Raw genomic sequence first — 26,827 nt, forward strand, 5'->3', positions numbered from 1 at the left:
GAGCCCGCAGAAACAGATGTCAGCCTCCACCACGGACTCCACCGGCCACATCAGTGAGCCGTGGAACACGTTAGTTTTCCTCCTGAGCCGAGGGCACGGTTCGTCATTCCAAGATGGCCCCATGATGCCTGCGGATCTGGAAGGGCTCCCAAGTCCCAGGGAAAACCAGGAACTTGGGGAGAGACCCACATTTGCCGGCCAGGCACCCACGACCACACAGACATGTCACACAGCAGACTCGGGGGCATCACTGCTGACCCAGGTGCCACGAAACCTGAACCACGCCCCCCCCCATAAGTGCTTCCAGCTTCTGGGATTTGAGGGGCCAGATCTAAAAGGTCTTTTCTGACGCTGGCCTACTTTAGTCACAGGTGCACGATGAGCCATTCAAAGACGGGCAATGAACAGACCGACAGAGCTCTGCACGGCTCTCTGAAAGCCCAGCTACGGGTGCTTGAAAGCAAGTACTCAGATTCCCCAGTGTTAAGTGACAGCTACCTGCAGTTCACGGTCAGGAACGAGGGCACCCTACCAGTGTGCTCGGCAGTTGTTCCTGATTACCCTTACGAGGAGGTGTCTGTACCCAGACACTGGCAGGAAACGAAGACGGCCACTGAAGGCTTGTCTCTTCTGGAATCTCAGCACAAGCCCGTCCCCCAAACGTCACACGGTACCTTCATACTCTGCAGGGCTTTGCTCACTAATGCCAGTGACCTGATACGAATTTTTTAATTACGTGCAGAAATAAAACTTAAAACAGTCACTTTCACGGGCGCCTGGGTGGCTTAGTTGGTTAAACGTCTGACGTCGGCTCAGATCAAGATCTCGCAGCTTGGGAGTTCGAGCCCCACGTCGGGCTCTGTGCTGACAGCTCAGAGCCTGGAGCCTGCCTCAGATTCTGTGTCTCCCCCTCTCTGGCCCTCTCTTGCTTGTGCCCTGTCTCTCTCTGTCTCTCAATAACAAGCGTTAAAAAAATTTTTTTTTTTAACTAGTCACTTTAAATGAACAATCTTATCTCTTATCTTTTGAAAGAAAAGGGACAATGAACAGCTACTGATTTTTTGTTTGAAATGACAAAGGAAGGGGTGCCTGGCAGCCTCAGTCAGTAGAGCGTGTGACTCTTGATCTTGGGGGGGCGTGAGTTCAAGCCTCATGCTGGGCACAGGGCTTCCTTAAAAAATAAAAATAAAATAAAAAGACAAAGGGCGTGAGGGGCATCAAGGCTGCCCGCCCCTGTCCAACTTCAGCATTTCCAACTTACATCACCAGGAGGGAAGCCCTGAAGGGGGCGGCAGGTAAATAATGCCCACAGCACCAGGCACGTGCACCCTAGCGGGCAGGGCTGGGGGGGGGGGGGGGGGAGGGCGGGGGGCGGAGGGAAGCACACACGTGCCCCGCCCTCTCTGTTCTGAGATCACAGCTGGGCAGGCGGCGTCCCCACCTCCTAAGGGGAGGCTCCTCCAGAGGCCGGCCCAGGACCTGGTGACAATGTTCACACGGGGATTGGGAAGGGGCCCACGTGTCTTACCTCTGTGCTCTAGTGCAGGGCCGTTGGCACCCCAGCTCTGGTAGAGGGAAGCAAAGTCCTTTGGAATGTACGTCTTAAAGATATTGAGGATGTCCAGGCGCTTCTCGTGGCCGTCGGACGCGGGCTCCTGCTTGCTGGTGTGCAGCGGGGGCTGGCCCGGCGAGGCCGCGGTCCCCCCGGGGCCCGCTCCACAGCTGGCCGGTGGCCGCAGCTCCTGGCCCGCCTTGGAGGGGGGCTCGCGGGGAGGTAGAGCGGGGGTCCCGTCACCTTTCACGTGCAGCTGGCCCTGAGGCTGAGGGCCGAATTTGGCTTTCGGGGGGTCCGGGGCACTGTGCTTATTTGGGGGACCAAGGCCGGCCCCCGCGGGGGGGATGCCGCACTTGTCCCCCGGCCTGCTGCCGGTGGGGGGCTGGGCGCCTGCCCGGGCGATGACTGAGGGCGTCGGGGTGGCGCTTCGGCTGAAGCCACCGCCGCCCGCCACGGGCCCCGGCCGGGGGCCGGCCTCCTGCCTGGGCTTGGGCAGGGGCAGCTGCGTGGGGGCGCCGTGCTGCTCGGGGCCGTGGTGGCCAGGCCTGGCCTGTCGGTGCCCTTCGGGTCCGGCCACCCAAAGCGCACAGGGGCCCCCGGAGTGGCCGTCCTTGCTCTTAGGCAGGTGAGCGGCTTTCGTGGTCACGCCCAGGGGCGAGGAACCGCCTCTGGGCCCCGGCGCCCCTCCCGGTACCTGAGTGCGTGTGAACCGAGCGATGGGCAGGGGCTGGCACTCTTTGCCCCCGAGGGCAGGCGGGGGCCCCGTGCGTCCGCTCCGGGCAAGGAAAACCAAGTTGTTCCTGATGCTCTTGTAACCGTTGGGAGGAATCCACTGGGGGGTCACGGAGCTGCAGCTGACCTTGTGCCAGATACGTTTGTGCATCCACAGGACCTCGGGGTAGTACGTCTTGTGGCTGCAGTAAGGGCACGGGTGGACGGCCAGCGCGGCCTGCAGGGAGGAGGCCAGCTCCTTACGGCCGGGGTCATCCCGGGTCGACCTGTCACTGAGGTCCAGCGGGGTCAGGTCTGCGGCCGGCCCCCTCCGTCCGCCCCCAGCGTGTTCCTTAGTGTGCAAGTCAGACAGCTTGTCTTTCGGGTGGTGAGCCGGGCTCTCGGACGAGAGCTGCGGATCTCCTTCTGGAAAAGTCTGGTCCGAAAGCGAAGGGAAGTCTGCAGTGTCCCTGGGGGTGGGGACCTCCCGCTTTGGGTGAAACGCGGGCATCTTTAAATCCACAGAAAACCTCGGCTGCTCTGCTCTCTTGCAGGCATCTCTGCTCCTGTTTCCAAGTGCGGACACAGAAGCTGCGCTCCCCGCTCCGGGCTCACCGCTATGTGTCTCTGATGCCTTACTTCCAGGTGTGTGAGTCCGGTCTCCGTTGGAGAGCACAGTCGAAGCTACCTCTTCGGAAAAGCAGCAGCGGTGAGGCTTTCCCCCTGGAGGACCAAAATGTAAAACGTGAAGTTACCATCTCTCATCAGAACAGAACGAGAACACCCAGAGCAGCACGCTCAAAGGCCCTGTGGCCCTCACGCACCGGGTGCGCTGGTCCTCAGCAAGACTGCGTGATTCTGGAGCCTGGCTGCGCACCACCCCCCCACAGCGCCATCAAGAGTGGACCAAATGTAAGGGCCAAAGGACAGTGTGCGGGGTGGGGTTTCTTTTTTCAACTGATTACGTGACTCAGTAGACTGTAAGCAGAAATAAAGTCTAGTTAGCTGTAACTACACGGTTACTAGTTAACAGAGGACAACTAGTTACATCAAAAAGCAAGAAATAACCACTCACTAATAGCACAAGGCTTCCCATGACTGTCAAAGAACTAACTGAAGGCACGTTTAGGGATCCTGTGGGCTTAGGCAAAAAGACCCGGACAGACTGATATGCAGCCTGTGGTCAACACAGAGGCTGGGCCGGGACACCACTCACTTTGCCCAAGGGATCCCGTGGCTGCCTCAGAAATGTCTACGCTACGGGCTGACTTCAGACTGATCCAGAAAGGGTCCCTATGACTCTCTCTCATAAGGTCCAATGTTCAAGTCCACAACCTTGACACCAGAAGCTTCCCTTCAGAGGCATGAGAAGGGAGGGTAAGTGAAGCTATCTGTCCCTGCCTTTCCCAGGACGGGTGTCCAAGAGAAGGAGGGCACCCGGGACGGGGACCCCGAGCTCTGCAGCTAGAGTTCCCACCTGCCATGCTCCTGCAAGAGAGACAAGCAGGGTGTGTGTGGACGCCCTGTCACCGGCAGGCCTGCCTCGTCCCCGGCCAGGCTGCACTGGGAATCACCACCAGCTGGGAGCTGGGCTCCGTGACCTTTGGACCCCAGGTGCTAACGCTTCTGCCGAGTCAGACTAGACCACAACCCAAGGCGACTCAATCCGACTTGAGAAAAATTCCGTTTTACGTTTGCAAGGATGACTTCGGACATACTGAAAGACGCAAGTCAACATTTGGAAGGTCCACCGATGTGTCTGGATGTCTTAAAACTTCCCGAAGTACAGAGGACAAATGCATCACGGACACACCACCAGAGGGATTTTATCTCCCTGGAGCCCCGTCACAGTGGAGGTGGGTTATGATGTCAGGTGTTCTAACAAGGGTTAGATACTGCTGGTCTTGGAGAAAGAATTTTTAGACTTACACATTCCAGTGGAATCTAGGGATCTATTTGCAAAAATACGTTCTTTAAACATTTTCTAAGACTCAGGAATCCCATCGAATGGGCATTAAAAAAAAAAAAAGTATTTCAAAGGGATCTTCACGGAAGCAGGAAGGCGCCCCTCACAGGACGCATTTTCACACAGCTCTGAAGGGGAACAGTACCAAATGTTCATTTTCAGTTAGGAGGTGGTGAGCCACTCTTAAGCCATTTTCAAGGATGACGTCCACATAAAAAACGTGACTGGCATGTCGTGATGTGCAGAACGGGTGAGGGGGTAAGACCAAGCGGGGATAAGCATTCAGATTCCTGTCGGCTCCAAAATGCTAACCCTGAAGCCAAGTCGGGTATGTTGCGTCCTGCTCGGAAGGGCGCTGAGCAGCCCTGAGAATCTCTGGACAAAAGGGCACTTAACGGGAGAGTAAACGTACGGAAACCTGGTGCCTTGGTTCGATTCGGACTGATATTCAGAATGCCACAATCACTTTCAAATTTTCAGAGAGAAATGCCAGGGGCTGGGGCCTCGTCTGTCCTGTGTGAAAGGGACACGGATTTATGAAAACACACGCCGAAGACCATTAGTCAAATTCCTAAGTTGGAACAGGAGGCCGGTGCAAACTGATGTTGCACCTCTGCGGGGGTTGCAAAGCACACCTGTCGAAGTCCCCGAACTTGACGCTCCCAGAAGGGCTGACAAAACACCACAACCGAACCTCCAGAACCTCTGAGCAAGACACTAAAACACGAGGCGCACGTGACATGACACAGGTCATCAAAGGTCATCAAAGCCATCGTGGGGGCGGGGGCAGAGCTGTTGTCACAGGAAGCCAGTCACGGAGCAAAGGAACTCCTTCCCGAAAGCCTTCCAACCGCAGGAGGGGGAGGGCAGTTCAGAGTGGGGACACTGACCATCTGAGGTCAAAGGAGGGGGCAGGAGAGCAGCCCAGGAGCCAGGTGATGCTTCGAACCAGGAGACCGTGGTCATGACCCCTGGAGCACTTTTCTTAGGGAGGTTCCTCAGGTACAGGGCTGGGGACCCCCGGGTCACCGTGGAGAAGGCCCAGCCCGCTGCGACCTCTGTATCTACAGCTGCCCCCACCAAGCCAGTGGGGTCACTCAAGGCTGCCAAGCTTCAGGGCATCCAGACCAAAAGCAGGCACAGAGGGGCTGCCCCGGGGCCCCAGGGAAGCGGGGCTCAGGTCTCTGCTCCCGGGTCCTTCAGTCCCATTTCCAACTTTACTCATAGGCGTTTCACCTAGAAGTGGACCTCCCACAGGCCACACCCACCGGGCATGAAGGGTGCCTGCACGTCCCCAGCCACCTGCTCCACGAGCCACACCTCCTCGGTGGGCAGCCTGCCCTGAGCACTTGATTAGGCTTAAACGGAGGGCGATGGGTTCTGAGTTCCGGGCCTGATGTGCCTCCATAAATAGCTGCCTGTAACCTTGACCACCAGGCTAATAGTGTCTGCAGCTGAGAAACAGGCTCCAAGGGTTACCACTGGTCTCCTGCCTGCAGGGGCTGCAGCTGTGACCTCCCGCCAGGGCACCCTGTCCCAAAGCACGGTCCTGGTGCAGAGTGGCCAGACCTGCACAGCCCCCAGGAAGCGCGCCTCAGTCCCCACCCTGCGTCCACACATCCAGTGCCACATGACGCAGTAATTCCTGCCACAGTCACACATGTGCACACGTGAACAGGTGGGTGCGTGCAAAAACATGCCCATGCATGGGTGCACAAGTGAACAGGTGTGTATGTGCGAAAACAGGTGCATGAACGCGTGAGCACGTGGGCGCACAGAGTGAACAGCTGTCTGCGTGCGAAAACAGGTGCATGAACGCGTGAGCACGTGGGCGCACAGAGTGAACAGGTGTGTGCGTGTGAAAACAGGTGCATGAACGCGTGAGCACGTGGGCGCACAGAGTGAACAGGTGTGTGCGTGTGAAAACAGGTGCATGAACGCGTGAGCACGTGGGCGCACAGAGTGAACAGGTGTGTGCCTGCTCCAGGCTGAGAAGGAAAGGCGGGGGGGGGGCTGTCTTCAAAGGTAAAACTTCCAAGCTATTAAAATTATACAGAAGTCTGAGATCCATCACTGAGAATCTTTAAAAAGAAAAAAGTCGGTGATGCAACCCTAATTCGAAGGAGCCTTGGAAATACCAGTGCCCTTCGCCCCAAGCCCACAGAAATGGCTGTGCTGGGATCACCACCAAGAGGTCCTTCGACAACTGCACTGTGGTCTCCAGCTCTTTATCACCACAATCTCCTTTCTAACAGATACATTCGAAAAGCTTGACTGATTCCTCTTTTCTGCCGTTAGCCTCTGCAACGGACGCTGTCGCCCCCACGGGACGTTTGATTTACTCGGCCGAACACCTTTAGCACTCAGCATGCCTTCCGGCACCTTCCAGCTCAGCAGCACATGCTACCGGGGCCGTACCCACACCCTTCCTGCCCCAGCACGAAGGAGGAAAAGGCACCCCTGGATTCCCACCCGGCTCCCCTGCCAGGCTGCCTGCCGGGACCTGCGGGCCGCGAGAACCGGGCCCACCGTGCAGCCCTGCTCCCCGCAGGGAGGTGGTGCCCGCTGGGCGGCTCAGCTCCAGGGACAAGCGTCCACAGGGCAGGGAACAGCGTCTCTGTGCGACACGCTCGGCTCAACCACATCTGTAGACGAGCACGTTTCTCTCGAGGCCCTCCGCCCCCACGACAGAATGCAGCAGCGTGTTGGTGCCGCACGCCCAGCACACCTGCTTCCGGATCCCTGAACGCCCCACCCCTGCGCGTCCGCGGGGCTCCAGTCGCACAGAATAGCAGCGGAGGCGGTTTGCGGAAATGCTGGCATGATCAAAACACATCTTGCAACTGACCCGCCAAGAAAGATGAAAGTCTGCGTGCCTTGGTGTTTTCGTATATAAAATTTACCCCAAGTTCGGTAAAAAAACAAAACAAAACAAAAAAAACACCCAAGCACCATAAAAGCCCGTGGAGTATATGGCATGATTCCGTCTGTGGAAAGGCTTACTATGCCGATTTTTCAGGGGACAGGGCGACGCCTGGGCCTGGCCTCTCCTGACAGTGTAGGGACAAGACAACACAAGGCCGGGCTGAGAACCCTGAGCAGGACCGTGAGCTGACCGGACGCCCCGGCCCAGGACCAACAAGGACAAAGGGCCTGATGGTGGCTGCGCAGCCACCATTACTTTTATCAGCGGCCTCAACAAAGAAATGGGACGAACGTGTTTATGATATCTAAGTCTGCCACTCAGCTAGGAAAGAGCCAAAATCTTCAACAAAAGAACAAAGATGCAAAAGTTCTCAACAAGATGGAAAAGCTGAAAACTAACAACATACAATCCCACGAGGAAGAACAGAAAGCACAGAAGTGAAAGGTCTGGCTTAAGAGCTGTGCTGTGAAAAAGACGCCAGGGTCCTAGGGGACCACAAGCTCAGTGTGTCAGATCAAGGACAGCATCCTCAGGCCCAGCCTGGGAAGCAAGGACACAGGGGAGCACACACCTAGAAGAGCCCAGCCCCAGCTCGGAGCCAATGCTAAGAGGAACCAGATGAAGGGAGCGTGTCCGAAACAGGCCTATAGGGGGAGGTTCTGGAAACCAAGCAATGTGAGGAAGGACTGCAGGCTCTTGGACTGTTCTACCTACAATCGAGGGCTGAGGCTGTACCGCCACAAACTCTGACATTCATTCAGTACGGAATGAGCGAGGCAATGATTTGTTCATCAAGGGCAGCATTCTGTCTGCACGCTAGAATCATCTGGAACAACATGAACCATCACTGGTAAGAAATTCCCAAGGCCAGTGCTCAGACCTAGAGCCGGCTTTTCAGGGCCGCAGGCCACACCATCAGCTTTTTCTACAAAGGCCTCTAGGTGATTCAAACGTGGCCCCGACTGAGGACAAACACCCGGGGGTCACCGAGGACCTGGCCACAGGGGAGGCCGGCGGGGAGAAAGCTGCGTGGGAGGAGCAGCCACGGCTCCCGGGGTGATGCGAGCAGAGCCCCAAGTCAGCTCCCGGGAACTGCGTGGCCGCCCAGCCCACCGGGCCTCCACCTCTGAGGCTCAAAAAAGGGACCCAGTGACAGGTGACGGAAATGAGCCACTGAGTCCTGTGCTTCTTCAGTGTCCTCATTTCCATGCAATTCCCCTTTCTGCACAAGTACGCCTATGATGTAATGCTTTGTCACTGTGTGATTTATAACTAAAAATCGCACATTACCGGGGCACCTGGGTGGGCTCGGTTGGTTGGGCGCCCGACCCCTGACTTGAGCTCAGGTCGTGATCTCACAGTTGTGGGTTCAAGCCCTCTGTCGGGCTCTGTGCTGACAGCACGGAGCCTGCTTGGGCTTCTCTCTCCCTCTGCCCCTCCCCCGCTCATTCTCTCTGTCTCTCTCTCTCTCTCTCTCTCTCCCTCTCTCTCTCTCTCTAGCACATTACTCTATCACCCAGGGGCTACCGTGCATCACTCAGTAGCGGCAGGGTGCTCAGGGGGGACGGGGTTTCTTGGTTGGGGGCTCTGCGTTCTTACGGGAGCCGGGTCTCTGGTCCCCAGTCCTCATCCAGAGCTCACTCGTGATGCAGGCCACCTCGGGTCGCTGTGTTCCCCACGTGACTCTGCCTGTTTACGCTGCTTTTTGTTAAGTTTATTTATTTTTTTTGAAAGAGAGAGAAAGAGAGAGAGAGTGCATGCACACACGTGCACTGGAGTGGACGAGGGGCAGGAGGCGAGGAAGAGAGAATCCCAAGCAGGCTCTGCACTCTCAGCACAGAGCCTGACACGGGGCTCAAACTCATGAACCATGAGATCATGAACTGAAGTCAAGAGCTGGACGCTTAGCTGACCGAGCCACCCGGCGCCCCCGACCCCATCCTACGTCCATTACTTTCCTATCTTCCCACTCTTTGGGTTCAAACAAACAACACAACAGAAGCTCCTCACGCAGCACAAGACGAGGAACACAGTTCCTGACGGCGGGCGCCCCCTGGACCCCCTCAGCACACCGTTCAGAGTGAGGCAGCAGCCTGCCGTGCGCTGAGCGCCATCGGACCGCCTCTTACGGACTGACTCGCCCCCGTTATCAACGGACTTGTGACCAGTCCCCCCAGTGAGCCAGGCTGTGTGAACAGAGGACTCATTCGGGCACCGAGGTGAGCACGTCTTACAGGACCGCAGCATCTGGAAACGTCTGCGACGGGGGCGCAGGAGCGGGAGGGCGGCTGGTCCGTCCACACGCGCTGTCGCTGCCCCACGTCTGCAGCCTTCCCCACAGGGCCACGTCGCCGGTGGCCGGGGCCCGTGCCCCACTGCCCGTCAGCCAGGCTACCCTCGCGAACGGCATGGGGGTCCGCGGAGCAGCTGGCACGACAGGGAGACCGTGCATGATCCCGGGCCAGCACCACCCAGCCTGGTCTCAGGGCGGCGGCCCTCGGGGCGTGGCCCCGAGCTTCTGAGAGCCTGGCCTGCCAGAGGGATGACTCACGTGTCCGTCGTCACCTGCCCGGCCCCAGCCCACGGGCCGGGCCACCCACCCGGATGCGTGGGTGCAGTGCTGTGGCCGGAGGGCCCGTGCTGAGCGCTCTGCGCTGGTGACCTGCCTGGCCGGCGTGTCTCGGGAGGCCAGTGCTGCTGCAGACGGGGAAGCCGAGGCAGGGAGCGGCTGGGGGCCGGCCCGGACCCCAGCCCGTGCTGTGGCGCCCTGACGGTCCCTCTGTGCCCACAGCTCAGAGGCCTGACTCCGGGGCTGCGGGCACGGACGGCAAAGCTGGCAGGTGGGCCCGGCCTTCGGCCCACACAATGCAACCATGTGGCCAGGGGCCTCGTGGCAGAGAGGAAGCAGGGGCTGGGCTTCGCACATGAGGACCTGGCAAGTGTGGCCCCCGGGGCGCGGACAGTGCCAAGTGCGGAGGGCTGTTCTCTGAGGGTCGCGGCAGGCAGCCCTCCTCCACCCCCGACCGCGGGGTTCCGGGCCGAGGGCCTGTCGGCTAGCGAGCATACCGGGCGCTCTGGAACATTCCTCAGGGGCCAGGATTCCGGGGGCCCAGGTAAGGGCAGCGGCGGCCACACGTCAGCCACGCCAGCGTCCCCCGGCGACCCTTTCCCACCGCAGGCTCCCGGGCGGCTTCCAGACCCGCGGGCCCCAAGTAGAGAGGAAGGAAGATGGAGGGGACTCCCGCAGGTGGCTGGGCGGCCAGATAAAGGCAGACAGGAAGGCGACAGCACGTTCGCTCTGGCCTGGGCCCTGGGGCACGGAGCCCGAGGGCCCGGGGCGCAGGACGTCACAGGGGACAAGCACACAGACGGGGCCCCAGGGCGCAGCGTGGCCAGAAGCAGAGGAAGGCCAGGGACGCTGAAGACGCAGGGCGGTGGCCCTTCCCCCAGTCACCGCCCAGCTCTCCGCCTTCAGCGGTGAACGAGCGGCTGAGCCGCCACCAAAACCAGTCCCATCCCAACGCGGAGTCGGCAGAGGCCTCGGACAGGACCCATGTGCTGCACAGAAGGCCTGCAGCCAGGCTCGGGTTGGCCCTTTGCTCCTTGACCCCACGAGACCGAGGGGTCGCGCAGAGGAGCAGAGGGCGAGGAGCACCAGGCTCTGGTGTGCAGGCTCTGGGGCAACACGGCTCCAGGCACACGGGGGTCTCCAACCAGGAACCGGCACAGGGAGACCCCGCGGGTCCCTGAGCGGAGGGCGGGTGGGGCCAGGCGAGCAGGGGGAGTGCCGGGCCACACCCGGCCTCGGTCCAGCCGCCACGCTTTGCCCCAGGCAGAACCACGACCTAGGGGGAGGGACCCCGTATTCCAGGACCGTATGTCCCAAGCTCCCGCCCTGCCTTCCCTTTCAATTCCTCTGCTCTAACTACACGTGCAAACCCGCTCACGTAATGGCAGGAATGCTTTACAAGTTATGGAACAAGGTCACGGAGATGGTCTGCAAAATACCATGTTAGGGACACACGTGCGACCACGAGGAAGGGGCTCAGCCTAACCCAGCACGAGCACTGACCAGCGGGGCGGGCCTCCGTGCGCCAACCACACCACCCCTCAGGGCTCTGTGCTTGCCGTCTGCTCCGAAACACGGCGCCCAGGGAGTCACCAGGCTCCGCTCCCTCGCCAGGAGCACCTCCCAGACCACCCTGCATAAAACATCAGCGCCCCCACACCCCATTCCCACTGCCCTGCTGTGCCGCCCCGGCATTTCTCCTCCCTGCTGTCGTACGTGGGTGTGTGTGCGTGTGTGTGTTTCCTCTTTGCCTCTCCCGGAAAGGACCTGAGCTGCCAAAAGAGAAACCGCGTTTTATTCCAACGCTGTTATTGCCGGCATCTACCACACCTGGCATGAGGCAGATGTCCCACGAATGCAGAACGAACGAATGAACGAACGAATGAACGAACGAGTGAAACAGGTCATTTAGGAGCGCGCGCCTCAGTGGCTCAGCCAGTTGAGCATCCAACCCTAGATCTCAGCCCAGGTCTTGATCTCAGGGTCGTGAGTTCAAAGCCCGCGTGGGGCTCCAGGCTGGGTGTGGGGCCTACGTAAAAAAATGAAACGAGTCCCTTCATGTCCAAGACTCATACGTACAAAGACGGCACATAGGAAAGGACCTGCAAAGCAGGCAGTGGAGTATGAATCAGTTAATTCAGCACGTACTTCTCAAGGGCCCACAGAGATGAGAAGTAACGCACGTGTGGGCAGTCACAGGACCTCAAAGTCCCAGCAACATACAGCAAAACTACTAACCCAGGGGGGCGCCTGGGCGGCTCAGTCGGCTGAGCGTCCGACTTCAGCTCGGGTCACGATCTCGCGGGTCCGTGAGTTCGAGCCCCGCGTCGGGCTCTGTGCTCACCGCTCGGAGCCTGGAGCCTGCTTCGGATTCCGTGTCTCCCTCCCTGTCTCTGCCCCTCCCACCCCCCTCTTTCTCTTGCTCTCAAAAATAAACATTAAAAAAACAAAACAACCTACCAACCTAGTTACCAACCTGGCGTGTGTCGGGTGGGGGTCCCAGGAATACAGCAGCTGTAGTAAAGCCCGCGTACGGGGCAGGCTTGCGGGTCTTCACGGTTTATGGCACCAGGACCCCGCACCGCTCAGACCTGGGGCGCTCTTAAGACGACCCACCCTCTGCACTTTCTCGGTCCACGCATGAAATCAGACACCTGCTCAGACTTTAGGAAGAAAAGGTCCAGCTGGGACCATATCCTTTGTCTAGCTCGCGCTAAAAAGTAAAGACTTCCTATTATTAAGGCTGCCTTCCCACTGCCAAGTTCCCACAGACCTAAGAATGGAACTTGGATTTTTATCACGGCCACAACCTAACTGAGGCTGCCCGTTCACCGTCCCCTGTGCCAGCGTCATCAGTCAGGCCACAAACAGGCGTTGCCGATCACCCAGCTGTCCGTTCTCCAGCTGCTAGGGCAAACCATCGAACAAGTACTCCACCTCTGTGATCGGCACGGACCGCACCTTCTGAAAAATAAACTAGATATGGGGCGCCTGGGGGACTCACTCAGTTAAGCGTCCGGCTCTCGACCTCAGCTCAGGTCACGATCTCACGGTTTGGGAGTTCGAGCCCGGCGTCCGGTTCTGTGCTGAGTGCAGAGCCTGCTTGGGGTTCCCTCTCCCCCCGCCTCTCTGCCACTCTCCTCCCTGCTCGTGCTTCCTCGCTCTCTCTCAAAGTAAATAAACTGAAAACAAATTAAAAAAAAAAACCAGTATTTTTGAAACCAATGTGAGCTGAATATGAAACAGAGAAATGAAATTATTTATTTCCCAGGGAAGACAGGGGCACTGTGCAGACACACAGACCCCACACGGTGATCTGAGGAGAAAAGATCTATCTCAGGAGGGTGTGGACGGGCTGCCTCCTCCCAGCGTGGCCCTGAGCACCTGCTGGGGGAGACTCAGCTGCCACGGGGCGGGGGCTCGGCGTGGCTTCTCCTAGACGGAACTGTATCTAGGTTGGGTGCGCTCAGGGTGAAGTACTGGGCCTCACGTGAGCGGCAGATTTCCAGAACCGTTCACACCGAACCCAAATGATCTCAAATCGCGCAATTCTAGAAGCGTCACCTTCTCTCCAAAACAGGGTGTGCGGGCACCCTCAAACGGACAGCGCGATAAAGCACATCAGCAGTGACTGAGGCGGCCCGGCCGGCTGCCGCCAACGGCGAGGACGGCCCAGCGCACCTGCCAGGGTCCCGGTGCCGCAGAGTCGCTGGCATGCTGCCTTCCTGCCACCGCCCCGCGACGGCGCCTCCCAGGGGGTGTGCCAGGCCGCGCAGGAAGCAGGAAGCGGCCGCTTCTCCGGGGGCCTCCTCCCACCTGCGGGGAGCCGTGTGCAACCGGAGGACGGAAAGCCATCAGCGGCCCCACGCTCTTAATCTAAGATCCAGGCATCATATTTGCAGGGATGACCCCGAAGGCAGCTGTGCTCTGGCCGAGAGCAAACCGCGTATTCAGATGGCCGGCTCTCCCATCGCAGCAGCTGTGGTTACAGACGGCCTTTGCGCCTCTTCCCACTTGCTGCTCTTTGCTGAAAAAAAAAAAACATCTATGAACTAATTCCACAGAGGTGTATGTGCGATGTGTAGGTACTTGGGACAGAAAATGGCCTCGACCCTCACCTGTACTAGAGACGTGAGCCTTAGAGGGCACAGACGATAACCCCCCTCCAGAGATAAAATACCCCAAGCAATGCAAGCCTGAAGAAATCTAGAAACTGAGAATCACTGGGTGAAAAGAAGTCTAACATTCAGCAGTTAATTTTATTATTTGTGAGTTTCTAGTAACTTTTATAGTAAGTGTTACAAAACCCTCGACGTGACAGGAAAAACATTACAGTTTTTAAATAACGTTTCTCGGCAATTCTTTCATAACCTTCTTACCTGTCCTTTTTTAAAAAAATTTTAATGTCTACTTATTTTAGAGAGAGAGAAAGAACACATGAGCGAAGGAAGGCAGAAAGAGAGGGAGACACGGAATCCGAATCAGGCTCCAGGCCCTGAGCCATCAGCACAGAGCCTGATGCAGGGCTCGAACCCACAAACCATGAGATCATGACCTGAGCCAAAGTCAGACACTCAAACGACTGAGCCCCCCAGGCGCCCCCCTTCTTAGCAGTCTTAAAAAGAGACCACAGGTAACCAGAAACAGGGAGACCAGAATAAAGGTAAGCTGTTTGGGGAGCAACAGGCATCGAGATTTGGCTGAAGCCTGGGAGTTACCCAGACAACAGACGCACAACTAACAAAGAGAAAACTATACACGTGTCTGTCAAAACACAGAGTCCCTGGAAGATATTTCGGCTAGAGAAAAACCCAGGAACGGGGGCCACTGATTCTCAATGAAATGTGATGAGGTCCTAGTACTCGGCCAGAAGTGAGAGGCAGGAGCACTATCATCATGTTTTGGATATGACGTAGAAAATGCTTAAGAATAAGTGCCAGCTGTCATCTCCACGGGGTGGGGCTTCTCAGCTAAAAGATACGGCACGGGCTTTCTGTGCAAGTGAAGCAAAGGAAATACAGAAACACACTGCCACAGGCTGGCTTAACCTGGAAGTTCTCCTTCTGGAAAAAGGAAGGAAAATAGCCAGGAGCCAAAGACAGAAGGACGCAGGAGAACAGGTCAAGAGCGGACCTGCTTCAGGAGCTGCGTGATCAAGAAGGGGCTGCAGCAAGCAAGGACACAGTGATCCCCTCCAAGAGCAGGAACACCACCAGCATGGAAGAGAAAGCCCTGGGGCGGGTGTCACTTCACTCTTCCTAAGATGACCGTCTTTGGACGTCTTTGTCCATAGAGAATAATAAAAATGGCTTCTAACGGTCCAGTATCTATGGAGGACAGTCCAGTCCTATGGTCAGAAAAACTTCTTTTGAGGAAGTGTTTTAAATCTCTCTCATTTACGTCAGTACACATGCAGCGTGAACTACAAAAAGAAGCAAGTCTAAATGATAAGCAACGTGCTGGTCCTAAATTAATGGGCCACAGCTAAGTAATCATAGTTTTAAATTTTTATAAACGAACATATATTTTATTCCCTAAGTTGCTCTGGTTACTTTTCCTGTGTGACTGAGAACAGTGTACAAGTTTTCATGTTAAACAACTGATCTATTAACGTAAACTTGCAGTAAATTGGAAAAGTTTAACTTGTTTACGTTAATAGAAAAATAGGTAGGTACGTTAGCATTTTGGAAGCCGTTATTTTCATTTCTGAAGAAAAACCGTTACAAGTTAAACACGGGATTTCTGACTAAGTTAGCCAGTTTCCACAAGAAAATCCAAAGCTCAAAGTCTGGGAACTTTTTCAAACACTTTCCTATTAAGCACTAAGCAAAACCAGGTTTTAAAGGTTCATCAGGTATCTCGAGTCTCCACAGAGCCCTCAGCTGTTGAACGGCAGGTATGCTCTACCATAAACACAACCACATTCTAGAAATCTCGAACTTGCCAACTGCGTCCTGACTCAAGTATAAAACACGTCACTCGACAGTTGCTGTGCTTAAAAACATCCTCTCCTTGCTGAAGTGAACAGAATTCAAGACTATTTTCATAGCTGCTATCTACTGTATATGCCCCCCTCCCCCCCAAATCTAACAGCAAACTACAACTCGCCCATTTGAAAAAAAAATGCAAATGCAAAAAAAAAAAACAGAAAGAAATTAAACAAACTTTACAAACCGTGCTCTGAAAAGCAGCAAACATTTCCAACTTAAAAGGAAAGGAAATCACATCCTCAAAGAACGAAGAACAGCCCAAGTAATCGTTGGAAAGAAGGTAATTCTAACCACTTTTGGATTTTGAAATGTGACCACAGAAACACAGACGAAGGACCAGAGCAGGACAGGTCAGCACTGGATGCTCCTTTGCCATCACCCTCCAGCCGGCCGCCTTCATCACCGGGCAGGAGTCTAGAACGGCTGTCGAACATTACGAAGAAAGCACATGACTTAAACCACCTGCTTCTTCTCTCACAACAAGCGTTCTTAAGAGATCGAGAATGAGTAAGATTTGAGAAGTGACACTGTAAACCTCCAGCCCAAGCGAACGGGACGCACGGGCCGGCAGTGATGGGGTTTCCAACCTTTTCTGCTGCTCAATTACCCGGAAAAACAAAACCCAAATTCCGTGTATCTGCAAAGAAATTATAATGATCCTTTTTTAAAAACAAAGAAAATCGGATTATTTATTAGTCTCCGGGTTTAAAATGAGGCACGTGTCTGACCTGCAGAACCAAAGCCATTTCCTAACAGGGTCTGTGCTCGCGCTGCTGGGAAGAGGGCTTTCCGCGCGGGCGGCGGGCGCGGGGCGTCATGTGTGCAAGCCACCACTAGATGGCACCTGCTCACAACCTATAACCCTATCGAGGCCGCCCCGCTACCTGTGTGGTCCCTGGAGCTCAGAACCCGGACTGACCGAGGCGGCTCCTGACAAACAACACGATTTATCAGCAACGGAGGCACACCAAGAATGCGCTTTAAATAATCAATAGAATCGCACACACTTCTGAAACGGCTTCTTCAGCATTTAGATGTATTTCTGTTTGTGTGTTTGTTCATCAATACTTCCAGAGGGTTAAACTGCGAAGCGCTTGAAACTAATGACCCGCTGGGGCGCGCCTGGGTGGCTCAGTCGGTGAAGCGTCCGACTTCGGCTCGGGTCATGATCTCGCGGTCTGGGCGTTCGAGCCCCGTGTCGGGCTCTGTGCTGACGGCTCGGAGCCTGGACCCTGCTTCCGATTCTGTGTCTCCTTCTCTCTCTGCCCCTCCCCCACCTGTGCTCTGTCTCTGTCAAAAATAAATAAATGTAAAAAAAATTTTTTTAAACTAATGACCCACTTGAATTATTTGGCAAAAATGAAGTTAGAAGAAATAATATATGTGGATGCATTAGACTCTGGGGGGCCGTTTTTACAGCCGGCACCACATCCCTTCAACTGTCCAACTTGCGCCAACTTGATTTAATGTTCTAGCAACTGATTCAGGATACTTTGGTAATTTAGTAATGGACTTGGACGTTTGTATCGGCAGGTATGTTTACTGTGGCTTCAAACCAGTTCCTTTCAGAGTGAAAATACAGGAGTGATGTAGGCTGTGAGCATCAGGTCCAGTCTAAGAAGGTGGGGCTACGGTCCTTGTCTCTAGACTTACGTCCAGAGGTCCGAGTTCTAGTCGCATGGCCGCCGACATCCAAGACGGAAAACCCCCTTGCGCGGTGGAACCCAGCGCAGGAGCCGGCCTGCACCCCACAAGTGACACCTGCACATCTGTTATGAGTCCCACTCTGTGCTCTGCCCCGGGTACAAGTTAGCAGCAGCCCTCAGCCTCGCAGGGGAGATACCACAGATAGTAATTTCAGACTGTGCGTGGGAAGGAGGTGATAAACTGAAAACCATTTCTACAGTCGGTGCCTCCCTGTAGTTGGGGCTCCCGGATGGGGCCAGCCCGCACTTGCCCAGCTGACCACAGGACACCCCAGGAGAATCATCAAGACTGCACCCCCCCCCCACCGGCCACGTGTGCAACTGGGGCAAGGCCGCCACATTTCTGACCCTTCCCCACCCACGCTCACTTGACAACAGCAGGAGGGCCCAGCCAAGGCCACGTGGGTGGCCACGTGGAAGGCAGGGCCCAGGGGACTGGCCATGGCGGGGGCGGGCACCCCAACAGGCATCTGCACAAAGGCGGGAACACTTCAAAGGGGAGCACGGTCCACTGCACACGGGGCGAGGCGCGATCTTCTAGGTCCTTCCACAGACAGGACACTGCATAGGTCAGCTTTGGGTCACGTCACGCGTCGCTTCCGATGAGATGGACCGCGGAGCTCCGGGGACAGCTCTTTCCGAGCACTTGCCAGGCTCCGCCATCGACGTGCCCACGAAGCGAAAACGTTATTCTTTCAGGAAGCTAAACATCTAAAATAAACAGCAAGCATTTCTTCTGTCGTGGTTCTTTCTAGCTGATTCATGACACGGGTGGCCCTGGCCTAGCACGAAGTGCGCACCAGAGAGCCGGGGCACAGGAGGAGGCCGCGGAGAAGGCCAGCAGGCCGGCGAGAGCAGGCTGGTGTGGACGGCCGTCTCCTCCACGCAGGACGCCGAGCTGGGGGTCGGACAGCCTTTTACGGTTACAAGTGTGTAAGCGAGTATAAAACACACAGACTCCCTGCGTCGCGTGAAGTGTTGCAGACATCACGTAAGTATTAGATCTCAACCATTCTGCTCCAGTGGACGTCCCCAGTGGAAAGAACCGTTTTACATTTGACTTGATAACTGAAGCAACTCTTCCCAAATCACATCACTGAATTTTTTCTGGAATCTCAGGCAGGCTGCCTACACCGTAGCAGGAGCGGAAACCGTGGGGCCGCACTCAGAATGCTCTTGGTTAAAACACAACGGGAAAGAAGCCCACGTCATTCCTCCGTCACTAACTTCTTCATCCCTTACTTTTCACCTGTCCCCCTCTTTTGACAAACAGGGAACCACGTTCCCCATTTTGAGGGACGGCTCGCTTCAAAACCCCCCCCCACCCCGTCTGTACAGAGTCCAGACGGAAAGAATCATAAACTCCAGTGGACGATGCCTCTCAGAAGAACTCGGAAAAGCCCCGATTACTTCCTATGTTCTCAGTCATTCCAGCCCCATGGCTGTTTTGAGAAGCAGTTGCACAACAGGGTTTCTGAGACTGTTTCCTAGGAGCTGATGACTAAGTAAGTGGGAGCCCCGAATCTATGAATTAAAACTTTCTTAAAGCGAAGGAAAGCGTCTCCATCAAATTCTGTTGGCTGAGCTCCAAGGGAAGGACCCCGTGGCCCTATTGCCCCCGGCCCCGCCTGGCGTCCCTTTAGCTGAGTGGGTCCTGCACGGCAGGATCCCAACGGGGCCAGCCAGTAACTTGGCCACCGCGGTCACCAGCTTTCCGGGGCAAAGGTGTGGGGTAAGTGGGCCAAGAAACAGGGCTTTTCATCTGGCCAGCCACACCCCTTACTGCGTCTCTCCCCTATTTAGGAACATGGTCAGCTCTGCAGAGACATCCAGAAAACCAGCACCATTTTTAAGTTTATTTATTTATTTTTTTGAGAGTGACAGAGAGTGCAAGCAGGGGAGGGGCAGAGAGAGGGGGAGAGGGAGAGAGAATCCCAAACAGGCTCCACACTGTCAGCGCAGAGCCTGACGCGGGGCTTGAACTCTTGAACCGTGAGATGGTGACCTGAGCCGACACCAAGAGTCGGGACACTAAACTGACTGAGCCGCCCACGAGTCCCCCAGAAAAGCAGTATTGCTAAGCACTGACTCTGTGCAGGCAATTTCCAGACTTCGATGATGGCATGCATGTGTGCACAGGTATGCACGTGTGTGTGTGTGCGCGCGTGCGTGTGTGTGCACGTGGGCTTGCGTGGGAGGTGACGGGACGGGGACAGCTTCTCCGGGGACTTACTGTGAGGGCACAGGTCCAGCCTCCGCCTTGTGCCTGACTTGCTAGAGACGTCATCGAAGTCGATACTAATTAATTTGTTTTCTCTTTAAACAGAAACCTCACGAGCTGCTCGGTTCCCCTTCCCGATTCAGAAGTGAGCAAACTGCACGCCGCTGTCCAAGCACAGCTCACCTCTACGCAGCGGTGGGTGCTGATCACATCACCAGGAACCAAAGTGAGCCGGTGGCCAGAAAGCACGCTGTGCTGAGTCGGCCGTGACCTCTCTGAGCCTCGCACCAGGAGCCCGGAAGGTTCGGCCACCTACCCGGGCTTTACCTGTTCTGCAAAGTCTACAGCCTGCTCTCCGATGTTTCTCCTCTGCACCCACGTGAGGGGAGGGCCCCCACGTCCCCAGAAGCCCCCGCAGGGGCTGCCAACACGCAGAACCAGACCCTCCCCGGGAGGACAGTGAGCTGCACCCGGACGGTGAGCGAGGCTGCTAACTGCAAAATGGGAACCGACGTGCGCGTCTGACTCCTGTGCCCTGAAGTCACCTGAGAACGGCAGCCACTTGGCAAGGTCTACATCTCACCCCACTTCCTCCCCCTGACCTAAAACACACCTTTCTCTGGCTACTCCATTTCTGTCGCCCTCAGTTTATAACCTCCTCTTGTTTCAAAATGCTGCCAGCTTACAGTTCTACGCGGGGCTGAAAGAGACCTAGGGATGGTGACGGCAGAGTTGGAGCCAGAGGGTCAGCGGCCATAAACCACATTTAAAAATAGCCTGTGTTCGTGTCGGTTAATTATCCACAGGGCTGCTGAGTCACCCTGCTGCTCCCCTGGGACTCGGCCGGCCAGAGCTGCGCCCTGTGTGACAGCACCGAGGGCACGGCCTCAGGGCTGGGGTCTGCGTCCGTGCGTCCACCCAGACGTGTGCGCGCACAGGCACCCAGCTGCTCACACCGCACACGCGTGCTGCCGTGCGCCCGTCACACCTGTGACATCACACACACACACACACACACACACACACACACACACGAACTTCCCGCAACAGAACCACAGGATGTCTGGCTTGGGAACACTGCACAGGTCAGCCCCGGTCTGACCAGATAATCACACACATGCCCCCAAGTCCTGAGAACGCGCTCGCTTTCCCACAGCCGGACAATTACAAAGTCCAAGACCCAAAACCAGCACACCAGTCGTTAAAAGGAGAAAATGGGTGGCGCTTGGGTGGCTCAGTCGGCTGAACGTTCGAAGTCGGCTCAGGTCACGATCTCGGGGTGTGCAAATTTGAGCCCCGCGTCGGGCTCTGTGCCGACAGCTCAGAGCCTGGAGCCTGCTTTGGATTCTGTGTCTCCCTCTCTCTCTCTCTGCCCCTCCCCACTCCTGTTCTGCCTCTGTCTCTCAAAAATAAATGTCAAAAAAAATTTTTTTTAAGGAGAAAGTGTGTGGTGAGGCGATTTTTAAGACACGAATCTGCACCCGTAAGAAGGCAGAAGGACTGATCCCAGGTGCCACCGGGAGCTGAGTGTCAGAGCGCAAAGTGCCACCCTCCTGCCCGTTTGCGGACTCCGGCCAACGTCATGGTGCACGGAACACATGCACGCCAAAACTGGGACACGTCAATGCAAAACACAAACTGCTCACGGTTTGTAGGGCCTGGGTACAAATCACAGCCGTCACGTGCAACCATCCTGAGGCCTTCAGAACCGCACTTCCAACTGCCCAGAACCCGGACAGGTCGCGAGTGGTTCTCCGCACCCTCACTCCTGGCTCGCTGGCCTCTGCTCGGCGTGTGCCGACTCGTCACCGGCATGCCAGTTTCCACGCAGGAGCCTCTGAAAGCGCATAGGGTTCGCCAGCCCTGGGACAGAAACCGTGACGTCTCTGCTCTGCTGGCCACCAGGTCGCAGGCGCGAGGACCTCAGCCCTCCACTCCTGCCCAGGGGCTTCGGCAGGGCACTGGCTGGGCGGGTACCAGTTTCTGGTAACGAAGGTGACCGAACAGCAGCTCACAGGGTGTGCAGGAAGCAAAGCACGGGCCCAGGGAGGCACGCGTAGGGACCTACGGAATCACCACAGAGCCAGGAGGGCAACGAGGGCAGTTTGTGCGGGGCCCCAGGTCCACCGTCCCTACTCACTGCACTGCAACCCCCACCCACCCCACGCGGTGCGGGTGCGTGTGCGTGCGCGTGTGGGCACGTGCATGGGGGCGTCCAGCAGACCGTCATCCCCCAAGCCATGGGAGACACCGCGTCCGCCCTCGCGGTCCCCCAGCAGCAAACACCGTGCCCCGGTGCCCGTGGCACACGCCTGGCCTCCCGCCTCTCGCAAAGATTCCAAACCCGTGGCTCAGGCGTGCCGTGCGGGAGGCAGGGCCAACAGGGAGTAACTGTCCCCGAAAGCACCTGAGGGCATGCTTCCCTGGGCCAATGGCAATGACACAACCCACTGGGTAACAGGGGACACAGTCCCCAAGGAACAGGGTCAAAGACACCCCACGGCACACACGCTCTCGACGCGTCCCAACGGGGCTGCAGGTTTAAATGCGACGAGCGGAGACCAAAGGACCAAACTTTACCGTCGAGGAGTGTGCACTTCACCCAATCCGTGCGAAAACCTAAGGACTGGAATAGAAATTAAAGCTCAAGGAGTCTACAAAATGACAAAATAACACACATCCCAAGTCGCCGAAGAGCAGCGTAATGTGGGGACTGATGAAGGTCAGAAGGTCAGAAGGCAGAAATGGGGATGAGTGTGCATCTGAATGCCGGCTGCTGGGACAGGGCGGGTCTCCCTGTGAGGGCTGCCCCTCCACCGCCCCCAGGCAGGACTTGAAAGTGACCCGGGCTCTCCCGGAGCCAGAACAGAAGACAAGAGCAAAGACCTGGGGTCAGGCCCATGTGGACTGCCACTCGGCCTCCCCTGTCCCACGGAAAACGGGAAAGCGACGTGCTTCCGTGGGCTATGTCAGGGTCTAAGGGGGGGTGGCCAGTGGAGGGACACCTGGCACATGTCAGCCACTCACACTGTTGCCGTTCCAGGGGCAAACCTTTGAAGGGCCAGAGTCGGCCAGACCACCCCGGTGTACGTGAGCTCTCCCTCTGCAGCACCCCACTTACCCTGTCCGTCCCCAACGGTTACACATGCACACGTTCATCACGGTGGGGGGGGGGGTCCCGACGGCCCTCTGGCCCCCAGGGGACGCCTGCAAAGGTTGGGGACACTCTAGGTTCTCTCTGGGGTTAGGGGTCGCTGGCATCCGCGAGCGGAGGCCAAGGACGCTGTGAAACACCCTGCAGAGCCCACGACAGCCCCCTCCCCCACAAAGCCACCAGCCGGAAAGTCAACAGCTGAGAAGCCCCAGGCCACGGCCCAGAGTTCCTGGACTCCGCCTGGGGTGGCCACGGGCCCGTCTGCAGGACAGAAAGCCCAGCAGAGCCTCAAGCACCACAAGGCCAACTGGTCTGGTGGGGGGGGGGGGGGGGGCGACAGCGGGACCCTGAGAAAACAGCCGGAGGGGCAGACAACAGCAGACGGAGAGGGCAGGGGCCCGTGGCAGTGCACGGACCAGGAGGGGAGGTGTGCAGACCGAGGCAGCGGCATCCGGACGAGAGCAGAGGGGTCCGCAGACGAGGCCGGGGCAACCGGGGCCGTCCCCGGGCTCTTCTCAGCCCCCTTTTATCTCCCGGACACTGACGTGCGCCGTGACCCCACAGCGGGTCTGCTCACAGACCGTTTAAACACCACAATGGAGGATTCGTGAGTTACACAGACAACACAGTCCCAAATCCCCTCTCTTTACGCAACCCGCCATCTTGGTTTGTGACTCCGTGAAGAAGCACGTGACGTGCGCAGGGCCACGCCATCACACCTGCAGCGGACGAAGGCCCCTTCCCCACACTCAGCTGGGGTCCCAGGACAGCTGCCCACGGTTTGGGCTCCCGCCCATCATGACACCAGTGGGGGGCCCGGGCTGGCCGGCGGGGGGTCCACCTGGGTGAGGGGCTCCCCGCCCCCCAACCGGACGGCGCCGCCTCTGACTCGGCGGATGTCACTTCTGGCACCCACGGGGAGTAGGTGCGCGGGAGGCGCACTGCAATCTGCTCACCAGCCGCCTCCTGGGAGGACCACCCAGTAGAAGGTCACAGCCAGGCCTAGCCGAACCCCTGCGGGACCCCGCTCTGTCCCTTGTGAGCTGGCCTGTCAGCACAGGCGTCGCCCGCACGCAACAGAGCTTCTCCAATCGCAGCAACCAAGACAGGTGTCCCCTCACGCTCACAGAGACATCCCCACCTACTAAATCCTAGCAGCCCCGCGCTCTGGGCCCCCAACCCATGCCTGGAAGCCTGTGAAAATACCTTCCACGTCCCCCCCACCACCCACCCCCTCCAGCTCTCCCCTCCCAGGGCAGCCCCGAGTCACGCTAACCTGTGTGCATCCATCAGACTTCCCAGGCTACGACCAAACTTTTTTTTACACCCGCGAGACGTGCAAATTCCCCGCCATCAGTAACATTTCTTCTCACAGCGCGTCCCAGCCAGCTCCACCAATGATCCAGGAATAGAGGGGGTGCCCCCTGTCTTGGGGGCCCAGAGGCACAGAGCAGCCGGCACCCCCTCCGGTCCCCTGCCGGGAGCACACCTGCCAGAAGCAGTCTCGGGCACACGGGCCCAAGGGGCGTCTCCCCACCGCAGCCAGACCCACCCGTCAGGACCCCGGCGCTCTCATTTACAAGGAGGACGGCTTAGTTAACTCCGAGTGAGCCCCTCTGTAGGACCGGGAAATGCCCGCTCTGCGAGGCCAAGGGTAAAATGCAACATGCACACAAACACCACGTCGGCACAGAGCCACCTTCGAGCAGAAGAGCTGTCCCAGACAGAGCCGCTGTCCCCCCCTCGGTTCCCTCGGCCTTTTTATGGTAAAATAAAGCCGATTCACAAAATAAAAGCAAGGCACAGCTTCCTAAATCACTCTACGGGGAACACTCCTGGAACCACACTCGGGGGGAGAAGCAGACAGCCAGCGGACCACCGGCGTCCTGGCGCGAGCTGTCAGGTCAGGAGCAAGGCCGAGTCCCCGTCTCGTCCCGCACCAACACACTTCCAGGGACCCGTCCGTTCTACGTGCCACCAGGGACAGCCGAGAACTCTGAGTCTGGGGGTGACTCGGCACGCAAGACACCGTCGGCGGCGGGAAAGGACCTCCAAGCTGAAACCCGTCTAACGGTGGGAAGCATACGCGCCCACGATCACGAGGAGGAAACAGGCTGCGTGTGGCTCTCCAGAAAGAGCCCAACGTCACCACCGGGAGCCAGGAGAGCAAGTCAGTGGGGCGGGGACACACGACAGACGGGGGGGGGGCCTTTCCAAACCGGAAAGCGTGCGTGTGTTCACGGGGACCGTTCCCTGTTCTCGCCCGTCCACAGAAAACAACTCCCCCCATCCCCAAGCCGCGCCCGGATGTCCAGGAGGCACCGCCTCCGTGCCCAGAAGGGCTCCCGCGGAGGTCTGATACCAACGTGTAGACTTTCTCTCCCCAACACACTGAGGCAAAGTCAACATAAACTCTGTGCCTCAAGGGGCGCCTGGCTGGCTCGGTCAGGAGAGCGCGACTCTCGATCTCGGGGTCGTGAGTTCAAGCCCCATGTCGGGCATGGAACCTGGTTAGAAACCACCACCACAACAAAACCCTGGGCCCAAGACGCTGAAGGAAAGCTCTGCTGAACGGAGGCCCGATCTCCCTCGTCTGCAGAGCACGAGAGCGAGCTCTAATTTCAGAGACGTGCACAGCCAGTGACTAGATGTAACCATGCGCATACACAGTCCCACCGCAAGCATACACAGACACAGAGCCAGAAGAGGGGGGCCGAGAGAAAAGGCCCCAAGAAGATGAAGTTAAAACTGTCCCGAATGTGTCCGTTACCCCTGCGGGAGTGGCGTACTATAAATTTACGGAAACCCTATTTTTGTAAGATCAGGGATCCCAGAGGCGAGGACGCAGAATGTGGGGTCCCCAACAGCCATCCCCCCTCGGCTGCCCCAGAAGGGGCCACGGAGGCAGCTGGACAGAGCTGCCCTGTCTCGGGTCACAGATCCACGGTCCACAGATGCCACGGATCCATTCTCCCGCGGACAGCAGTTTTAGGAGCAACGCCTTCGAAGTGGACAGTGGCTCCTTTCTTTCGGCACAGAGACAATTCTGGAATGTTCTGGGAGCCACCCAGGAGGCCCAGCACGTACCAGGTCCTCCCGGCCCACCCGGCGACCTTGAAGTGCCCTGTGCTGTACGTGTTTCTGCCTGGGATGCAGACAGCAGTCCCTGCCCCTGCACGGAACCCTGACGGCCAAAAGCGCCCTGCTCTGCCGGGGAGGAGAAAGCCCCACGCCTCTGAAGACTTCCGATTATCGGACAGGGTGGAAAGTCTCTCCGCACTTCACTGCTGGCGATGTGTGAGTCAGGACAGACAGGGGACAGGCTCCGCCCCCAGAGTTCATCAGGCCAGAACGGGGCACCACTCACACCCAAGCAGCAAAAAGTCTCCCAGAGGAAGTCTTTTTTACGATTCCAGGTACAGCCAGCTACATCCGGCAAAGCGCAGACACCTGTCCGCTCGCTCCCTGGAGACGACCCGGCCGCACGCTCCTGTCTCGAGTGGTCAACCAAGGGGAACTCAGTGGTCCACGGAGGACTAACTTGTGGGCGTCAAAGAGAAGCAGCTGGGATCCTAAGACAGTCTCTTCCGTAGGACACGCGGTCGGCGTTAGAATCGTGTTCTGGAGACAGCTGAGGAGCACCGGAACGCCTTGGGTCGGTGCCGTCCACGGAACCTTCTCCAGTTCATCCTCCCCGTCCAGACCCCAGCCTCGCGTGCTGAGGACCAGCACAGGGGACAGAGCAGCCTCGGGGGCCACGTGTATCATTCTGCACAAACTCCCACGCTCTGCGATGCCTCCCTAGCGGCCCTGGGATAAACTCCTGCCGGCGCACCAGCTACGGACGGTACCTTCCCTCCGGATTCTAGAGGACTAGCTTCCAAAACACGAGACCCCGAGCATCCCCTGCTTCGGACAAGAAAACTTCCACACCATTAGGCCAGTGGGGCCCCACTTTAACTAAACACACGTGAACCCAACGGGTAGTTCTAAGCTCGAGCTCATCACTTGGGATCACGGGTATCAGAG

The 26,827-nt window shown here is 57.4% G+C and overlaps 1 protein-coding gene across 6 annotated transcripts in view; it reads right to left on the reverse strand.

Annotated features, from left to right (window-relative positions):
- ZNF516 (zinc finger protein 516) overlaps positions 1-26,827 on the reverse strand; it is a 123,946-nt gene that overhangs the window by 19,678 nt on the left and 77,441 nt on the right. For all 6 annotated transcript variants that reach the window (XM_027069193.2, XM_053206047.1, XM_053206044.1 and 3 more), the window contains exon 3: positions 1,529-2,989. In XM_027069193.2, coding sequence (XP_026924994.1) covers positions 1,529-2,989 — 1,461 coding nt within the window. The remainder of the gene's footprint in view (positions 1-1,528; positions 2,990-26,827) is intronic.

This window comes from Acinonyx jubatus, chromosome D3 (assembly GCF_027475565.1).
Source record: "Acinonyx jubatus isolate Ajub_Pintada_27869175 chromosome D3, VMU_Ajub_asm_v1.0, whole genome shotgun sequence".
NCBI classification, from domain to species: domain Eukaryota; kingdom Metazoa; phylum Chordata; class Mammalia; order Carnivora; family Felidae; genus Acinonyx; species Acinonyx jubatus.